Source organism: Labeo rohita, chromosome 19 (assembly GCF_022985175.1).
Source record: "Labeo rohita strain BAU-BD-2019 chromosome 19, IGBB_LRoh.1.0, whole genome shotgun sequence".
NCBI classification, from domain to species: Eukaryota; Metazoa; Chordata; class Actinopteri; order Cypriniformes; family Cyprinidae; genus Labeo; species Labeo rohita.
In genome coordinates, this window is record NC_066887.1 from 21,681,574 (window position 1) to 21,691,250 (window position 9,677).

General features: G+C 36.6%; 1 protein-coding gene across 3 annotated transcripts in view; it reads left to right on the forward strand.

The window, feature by feature from the left end:
* LOC127182042 (ephrin type-A receptor 7) overlaps positions 1-9,085 on the forward strand; it is a 172,467-nt gene extending 163,382 nt beyond the window's left edge. For 2 of the 3 annotated variants that reach the window (XM_051137136.1, XM_051137137.1), the window contains 4 exons: positions 3,354-3,506; positions 5,205-5,395; positions 5,485-5,649; positions 7,132-9,085. In XM_051137136.1, coding sequence (XP_050993093.1) covers positions 3,354-3,506; positions 5,205-5,395; positions 5,485-5,649; positions 7,132-7,246 — 624 coding nt within the window. In that variant the 3' untranslated portion in view covers positions 7,247-9,085. The remainder of the gene's footprint in view (positions 1-3,353; positions 3,507-5,204; positions 5,396-5,484; positions 5,650-7,131) is intronic. The other variant, XR_007829843.1, reaches the window with a different exon arrangement.
* The last annotated feature ends 592 nt before the right edge of the window (positions 9,086-9,677 follow it).

Below are 9,677 nucleotides of genomic sequence, written 5' to 3' on the forward strand. Positions count from 1 at the left end.
TCAGTGCTTCATGCTTCTGTTATGATAAGATGATTGTGGAAGTCAGTATACAGTACGGCACAATACGCCTGTCTTTCATCTACACAATACTGTGATATCACTTTTTTTTTGTGTTTGCCAAGGCTGTGTTCCTGAATCAACATTTAATCAACATTTTCCTCTATCCGTTCTTGTCCTTTTCCTTTTTTGTTCCTTTTTTGCTTGTTTTCCTTTTTGATGTCCTTTCCTATGCAATGTCCTTTCCTTTTTCTTTCTTTCCTTTCTTAACTTACTGATCTACTATTTAATCATCTTCTTCTAAGAATTTTAAAGTGTATTTCCTCCTAGAGCTCGCTAGATTCTAGTTGCTATATCTTTTCTAACTGATCCAACTTATAGTTTTCATAAACCAGACTATCAAAACCACCAGAAATCCCATAAATGTTCATTGAGGGAATCATGCTAGTAACTTTTATAATCATGCTAGCAACATGCTAATCATGTTAGAAACATGTTAACAACATGCTAACGACATACTAATCATGTTAACAACATGCTGATAACAGGTTAATCATGTTAGAACCATGTTAGTTACTTGCTAATCATGTTACCAGCATGCTGGTAACATGTTAATTATGCTGGTAACACTAGTTAGTTGTTAATCATGCTAACATGTTGGTAACATGTTAATTATGCTGGTAACACTAGTAAGTTCTTAATCATGCTAACATGTTGGTAACATGTTAATTATGCTGGTAACACTAGTAAGTTCTTAATCATGCTAACATGTTGGTAACTTGTTAATTATGCTAGTAACATACTAGTAACTTGTTAATCATGTTAACAACATGTTAATAATATGCCATTCATGCTAGTAACTTACTAATCATACTAGCAACATGCTAATCGTGCTAAAAACATGCTAGTAACATACATGTTGGAAACATGTTAACCCTGTTGAAAACAACAGCATATGCTGGTAAGTAGGTTTTGATGCTGGGATGCTGGTTAGATATGTTTTGATGCTTGTTTAAGCTTGTCCTTTGCTGGTTTATGCTGGTCTCTGCTGGTCCTTAGCTGGTTTATGCTGGTCCTTGACCAGCAACATGACCAGCTAAGGACCAGCATAAACCAGCAAAGAACCAGCTTAAACCAGCATCAAAATATATCTAACCAGCATCCCAGCATCAAAACCTACTTACCAGCATATGCTGTTGTTTTCATCAGGGAACAACATGCTAGTAACTTGCTAATCATGTTAAGAGCATGCTGGTAACATGTTAATTATGCTAGTAACACTAGTAACTTGTTAATCGTGCTAACAAGACGTTGGTAACATGTTAATTATGCTAGTAACATACTAGTAACTTGTTAATCATGTTAACAACATGCTAGTAATATACCATTCATGCTAGTAACTTACTAATCATGCTAGTAACATACTAATCATGTTAGAAACATGTTAACAACATGCTAGTAACTTCTTATTCATGTTAACAACATGTTGGTAACATGTTAATTATGCTAGTATCATACTAGTAACTTGTTAATCATGTTAACAACATGTTAGTAATATGCCATTCATGCTAGTAACTTACTAATCATGCTAGTAACATACTAATCATGTTAGAAACATGTTAACAACATGCTAGTAACTTGCTAATCATGCTAACATTCTAACAACATGATAATCACGCTATAAACATGCTAGTAACTTCTTAAACATGCTAGTAACATTAATCATGCTAATAACATGTTAATCATGCTAGTAACATGCTAGTAACTTGCTAATCATGCTAGCAACATGCCAGAAACTTGATAATCATGCAAACATGCTAGAAAGATGTTAGTAACTTGTTAATCTAACATGCTAGTAACACGTCAGTCATGTTAGTAACTTGCTAATCATGCTGGTAACTTGTTAATCATGCAGTATGCTGTTAACATATTAAGCATACTAGTAGCATGCTAGTAACTTGTTAATCATGTTAACAACATGTTAGTAATATGCCATTCAAGCTACCCTGGTGAAAAAAACAGAATATGCTGGTAGGTATGTTTTGATGCTGGAATGCTGGTTAGGTAGGTTTTGATGCTGGTGTAAGCTGGTCCTTTGCTGGTTTATGCTGGTCCTTAGCTGGTTTAAGCTGGTCCTTTGCTGGTTTTTGCTGGTCATGTTGCTGGTCAAGGACCAGCATGAACCAGCATCAAAACATACTTACCAGCATATATGCTGTTTTTTTCATCAGGGTAGTAACTTGCTAATTATGTTAACAACATTCTGGCTACATAAGAATTGTGCTAGTAACTTGTTAATTATGTTAACAACATGCTGGTAACATGTTAAGAATCGTGCTAGCAACTTACTAACCATGCTAGCAACATGTTAGTAACTTGTTAATCATGTTATGCTGGTAACATGTTAGTCGTGCTAGAATCATGGTGGTAACTTGTTAATCATGGTAACAACATGCTAATTATGTTAGAAACACTAATCATGCTAGAATAATGCTAGAATAACATGTTAGCATCATGCGAATCATGCTAGAAACATGCTAGTAACTTGTTAATAAACAAAATTAACATGCTGGTAACATGTTATTAACATGCTGGTAATTATGTTAGAAACATACTAATCATGCTAGAATCATGTTAGTAACTAGCTATGCTAATCATGCTAGCAACATGCTAGCAAACATGCAAATCATGCTAACATGTTGATCATGTTAAAACATGCTGACAATATTAATCATGCTAGAAACGTTAACGAAATGCTAAAACATGCTAACAATGTTAATCATCCTAGAAACGTTAACAAAATGCTAAAAACATGCTAATCACATTAAATTATGCTTGCAAAGTGCTAATCATGTTAGCAACATGCTAACAAAATGTTAAACGATGTTAACAGTGTGCTAAGTCATACTAGCAACATTCTATCAACACCTAATTAAACTTCCTGAAACTTTACTCATCTAGTTTTTAAATTGCTGCACTAGAAAATTCTGCCCACTATGAAATCTGTCAGACTGATTTGTGTTATTTCTGCACTTTTAGTATGTTTGTTTCAAGGAACAAGTTCTGTTAGCCAAATCACGGTCATTATAGCTTGTTTATTTGGGCTGGTAATTTAAAGGTTGTAGGTTTAAACTCTGCAAAGAGCAGTTTATGAAGCCTCCAGCAAGTCACTTAACCTCAGGTTGCTTTAGTGGAGATTGTCTCTGTAATTAGTGTACTGTAAATCGCATTAAACCTTCTTCTTAATGACCACTTACTAATTAGTAGCAGTAACTATAAAGACTGAGTACATTTGTGTCAATTTGTTAGACATAACAGGGTCTGTTTTTTTTTTTGTTTTTTTTTTTTCCTTTCAGCACGGAGGGAAGAGTTTGGTGTTGTGGACAGCCCCAGAGGCCATTCAGTACCATCGTTACAGCTCAGCTTCTGATGTGTGGAGCTTCGGTATCGTTATGTGGGAAGTCATGTCCTTCGGGGAGAGACCGTACTGGGACATGGGCAACCAAGACGTACGTCTGTCCCTTTATATATTTCTTCTAATGTATCACCACCTGTGCTCAAACCTTTCTTTTCTTTATCTCTCGCTCTCTCTTTTGGGCGGCTACTTTTCCTCCTCCTTTAGATCTGGCTAAAAATCCTTTTACGTTTGTTTGTGATTTTATATTCGTTTTCTCCCTCTCTCTCTCTCTGTTGGTAGGATGGGATTTTTCTGTGTGAAGTGAGGAGTTATGCATTTGTATAAAAATTTAAAAGTAGCTAAAGCGAGGGGCCTTTAAAGACCCCAGATAAAGAGTGTGCAGTATGTGTGTGTGCACTTTGACTTCAAGTCCACTTCAGCTCCGTGACCAATCGGACTCAGAAGTCACGCGGCGTGTGGCCTCCTTTTCACGCCTGCAGCAAAGATCCTCATAGTCTCTGAAATAAACCCCAGCTGAAGGACATCACACTTTTTGGACCCCAGTAATAATGTAGTCTCTAAAAATGTAAAGAAACATAATAATTAGACAAAGCTTAGCAACACAAAAAAACAGCTTTTTTAATTTTTTGATAATGTTTTTTGTGATATGACTGGAAGGCCAAAGCTTTTTCTTTTTTGAATCGTATGAATTAAAAAGCATCACCGTGTAAAGCTTTTTAACAAAAGAGGCCGTCTTTCACGTCATGTACTAATATGCTCGACCCTTTCTCCATGTTTATGGCTAAATTAATGATTGCTGGAGAAAGGCATTAATGCATTCAAAGAGCCTTTCATGCTATTCATTTGCTTTAAATAAAGTTTATGTTGTCAGAAGTGACTTAAGTAGTACTTTTATTAAATTAAATGGTGTTTACTGTAGGGTTGTCTAACAAAAAAAGGAGAAGATCATAGAGAAATGCCAGTCAAGGACACATTTCGAAATACCTACTGAAATGAAATCATTTAATTTGCTGCTTTGTCTCAGAAATGTCATTATTAGTGGAGATTGCTTTGAGAGTAAATAGAAAACTTTGAAAAATTAATAAAAAATGCAGCAATTAGATGTGTTTACAATAGGGACCAAAAGTCTAATTTCACACTAAAAATGTTTTAAAACTGGAAATAAACAGAAACTTTTAGAAACCTGCACTATTTGGGTCAGTAGTCAGTTTATTCCATTAGTCCAAAAACTCTATATTTAAAGGGATAGTTCACCCAATGATTAAAGTTCTGTCATTAATTACTCACCCTCATGTGGTTCCAAACCTGTAAGACCTTCGTTCAAGATATTTTTGACGAATCTGAGCGTTTCCAGCAACGTAACTACCACGTTTAAGACCCAGAAAAGTAGTAAGGTCATCGTTAAAATTGTCCATATGACAGCAGTGGTTCCACCATAATGTTTATGTTAATGAAGCTACGGGAATACTTTTTGTGCACAACGAAAACAAAAACAACTATGGAAGAGAAGAAATTGTTAAAAAGTCATTATTTTTGTTTTCTTAACGATGTCCCTTACTACCTTTCTGGGCCTTGAATGTGTTAGTTGCATTGCTGTCTATGCAGGGTCAGAAAGCTCTTAGATTTCATCCAAAAATATCTTAATTTGTGTTCCGAAGATAAACGAAGGTCTCACAGGTTTGGAACAACATGAAGGTGAGTAATTCATGACAGAAATTTCATTTTCAGGTAAACTAAACCTTTAATAATTATATTTTTGTGTTTAAATTTATGTATATTTACTTTACAGGTAATAAAAGCTATAGAGGATGGGTTCCGGTTACCTGCTCCCGTGAACTGCCCGCCGTCTCTGCACCAACTCATGCTGGATTGTTGGCAGAAGGAGAGGACGGAGAGACCCACCTTCACCCAGATCCACAGCGCTCTCAGCAAGACTATGAGAAGCCCGGACAACATCGGGTCCTCCACCCTGGGACGCAGGTATTGAAAAGCTTCCCTCCTGCATGCAAATCATCCCTTTTCCATTTTCCTGTGAGTGTTTGTTTTTCACTCTTTCTGTTTTTGTCCAGGACCCTGGGTTCATCTGTATCACTAGCAGAACGAACGCTTCCCTCCTTCCCTTCGTTCAGTTCAGTTGGAGAGTGGTTAGAGGCTGTAGACATGGGCCGCTACAAAGACAACTTCACCGCTGCTGGATACTGTTACCTGGAGTCAGTGGCTCGCATGACCGTTCAGTGAGTGACATTGAAATTAAAGGGTTAGTTTAGCCAAAAATAAAAATTCTGTCATTACAGTTGAGGTCAAAAGTTTACATCCCCCTGTGAGAATCTGCAAAATGTTAATTATTTTATCAAAATAAGAGGGATCGTACAAAATGCATGTTATTGTTTATTATTTAGTACTGACCTGAATAAGAAATTTCACATTAAAGATGTTTACATATAGTCTACAAGAGAAAATAATAGTTGAATTTATAAAAATGACCCTATTCACAAGTTTACATACACTTGATTGTTAATACTGTGTTGTTTCCTGAATGATCCACAGCTGTGTTTTTTTGTTTAGTGATAGTTGTTCATGAGTTGTTGTTTAGAAAAATCCTTCAGGTCCCACCAATTCTTTGGTTTTCCACCATTTTTGTGTATTTGAATCCTTTCCAACAATGACTATATGATTTTGAGATCTATCTTTTCACACTGTGGACAACTGAGGGACTCGTATGCAACTATTACAGAAGGTTCAAACTCTCACTGATGCTCCAGAAAGAAAAACGATGCATTAAGAGCTGGAGGTGAAAACTTTTGAACATAAAGGAGCTGTGTACATTTTTCTTATTTTGCGTAAATATCTTTTTTTTTTTTATTTAGTACTGCCCTTCAGAAGCTATAGAAAATACTTACATGTTTCCCAGAAGGCAAAATAAGTTATATTTACCCTGATCTTCAAATTCAAAAAGTTTTCACCCCCGCCCCCCCCCCAGCTCTTAATGCATGGTTTTTCCTTCTGAAGCATCAGTGAGAGTTTGAACCTTCTGTAATAGTTGCATATGAGTCCCTCAGTTGTCCACAGTGTGAAAAGATGGATTTCAAAATAATACAGTCATTGTTGGAAAGGATTCAAATACACAAAATTGCTGGAAAACCAAAGAATTTGTGAGACCTAAATTATTTTTCTGAAGAACAACAGCAGGCAGTTTAACTGTTCAGGGCAAACAAGGGGCTCATGAACAACTATCACTAAACAAAATAAACCCCACAGCTGTGGATCATTCAGGTAACAACACGTATTAAGAATCAAGGGGGTGTAAACTTTTGAACGGGGTCAAATTCAACTATTATTTTCTCTTCTGGACTATATATAAACATCTTTTTTTGAGAAATACCTTATTCAGGTCAATAAAAAATAAGCAATAACATGCATTTTGTATGATTTTGGTAAAGTAATTAACATTTTGCAGATTCTGAAAGGTGTATGTCAGCTTTTGGCCTCACCTGTATTACTCACCCTTATGTCGTTCCAAACCCCTAGGACCTTTGTTCATCATCTCAAGCTCTTTGATTTTAACAAAAATATCTTAATTTGTTTTCCAAAGATGAAGGTCTTATGGGAATGAGTAATTAATGACAGAATTTTGTGTGTACTAACCCTTTAAGTACTGAATAATGTGTTTCTCATTATATTCGGTTTGTGTGTGACACGCTCCCTTGTTTTGGCAGGGATGTGTTGAGTCTCGGCATCACCTCTCTGGAGCACCAGAAACAGATCCTGTCCGCCATACAGACTCTCAGAGCGCAGGTTATCCAGATGCACGGCCGCGGAGTGCAAGTCTGACAGACCCACAGCAGCACGCTGGCTTACCGAGGAAAGACATATGGATGTCTGTTCTCATAATTACCCAGCAGGCCATTCAACGGTCAGGAGGTGATAACCAAGTCACTGCAAATGCCAGTTTTCTTCCTAATCTTCCCTTTTTCGTTCCTTTATCCTCTCTTTGGGTGAACACTGGTTCTTTTCTTCCACAAAGAAGTTCTTGTTTTCTGAGGGGGACAATGTCACAAGCAAGATAATTCCTTTAGAATAACCTGCGTGCTGATTTTGACCTGCTTTTCTTCCACTGTTCATCAATGACATCAGCTCTGTCCCTTTTAGTAGGACTTAACGGTGGTCGAGACCCTCCGTCAGTGTCCCGGAGAAGGCAGTCTGACTCTGATCTCAGAGAAATCGAAAGGGCGACGTGTATACCCGTTTTCTTTGTCCAAGCAAAAGAACTCATGCTTTGTAGCCACTGATCCTCTCATTAAGTGGACTGAACCAAGAGCATGTCGTCCAGTTGCTCCTAGGAGTACTAGGAGAACATCTCACCGTATCTTCAGGAAATAAGTACTGATGTAAGGAATCTTAAATAATATGTAAATCCCTTTCTCTGTGTGTATTTCTCTTGATTTGGTTACTGTTTACTTTCTCTTTTTTTCTTTAACTCATTTCTGAACCGAATCTAACCGAGTTTAAATCAGTATTGTCGGACATCTGTACTCGTAATGTTTTTCTCGTTCTGTCTACTATAGGGACAATGTTTGCACTGCAGCGTCCATGACTTACAGAAACTTGTATTTATTAGATGATTTATTTATCCGTTTACAGACGCTTACTGGAGTTTGAATGCTTGAGAATGAAAAACATAGCACTGAATCCGAACGTTCAGCTGCCGTTTCATCAAAATTCTCTTCGATTTTGTTTGTTGTATTTCATTTTTTCCTGCACTTTGAAAGTGAGTGGATGTGATGAGGATTCACACACTTCCAGATTTCATTACACGCCACGACAGCAGGTGTCCGATACTCTCGGACATGTTTAGTACTTGATGTTGGCGTTTCGTGCAACGGAAGTGGTTGTTCTAAACGAGAATGTTCTGAATGTTCTAGTGTTTTTGAATTTAGACTATTGTGTGAATGTGTGAACAAGACTTGGTTGGATTTGGATGTGTTAAAGCAGTATTGAGCGAAACCCTAATTTAGGACATTTACAGTTTGATCATAGAAACAGGTTGGTGCAAATCACATTAACAAAGGCCGTAACACACAGGTTGGATCTGGATTTTGCCACAAATACATATAGTACAAAATATGACACTTTTTTTCTCATATTAGGTTGTTCTTGATTTTTAGGATATGAATAATTAAAGTCTTTTGGAATTCAAAGATAAGAGCATTAGTTTCACTCTCTCTCTGTTTTACAGTTACACTCATACAGAGATGCACATTTGTCATTGTTGCAGCCATATCATATGTGGCGTAACCCGAATTAATAATCAAAATCTAAAGGACAAAGACATGCTTTACTGTAATGTTTAACAGCCCTTTACCGAAAAAGACTCGATCCCCCCTTTGCATTAAGTGTATCATTCTGATCTCTGTTTGATACTGTAAATATGTATTTGAAAATGCAATCTATTTTTATAATTTGTTTGAATAATAATGTGTTGAATGAGATCCTCTCACTGTGTTGAAATGACTTATTGTTTGAATTAGGCGAGTCGCGAAAAAAGTTGTTTGAGATCAAGTCCTTTTTTGTTTTATTTTTCTCTTTTCGGTTGGAATTTTTCATGATTTTTACCTGTTAGAAAAACAGATGGCTGTTGCAATATTGAAACATGTTATTAAAAAAATACAATACAGGTACCCTAGACTTTATTGTGTTTGCTCGCGGTCTCCTGGCTTCCAGCATACCTGCCTGAATTCGTACACACACGGAGTCTATTTTAATCATGTGTAATCAATGTCTAGGCATAGCAATCAAGCATTTCCCGTCAGCTTTCAACCCCCGGAAAAACAGCGGGAAGCAAAAAAAAGTGTTCTTTCTTCTGTATTTTTATCAGAAGCTTTCTTTTTAATAAATTATTCTCTTTCCAGCTAGATAATTTTCATATGAGAGCGACAGGATGAAATTACAGCAGAATATTTATTAACATTTCATGTTGTTATGTCTCTCCCACTGATTCTTTTGTTGGATATAAAGTCGTCATTCATTCCATGAGATTTAAAGATGTCTGTGAGCTTTAGTGGATCTGAGTGTTCATTTATGTCAGTAGTAATTCGAAGGGTTTTAATTCTTTTCTTAGTACTAAAAATCCCCTGGAGATGATAATGGGAGAGAACTAAAAGTGTGAAGAGGAAGCAATGCATTGTGCGGAAGAAAATACACCAGCTAATACTTCAACTCCCAGCAGTGAGAAAGCAAGGCACAAGTGTGTGTGTAAGAAAGT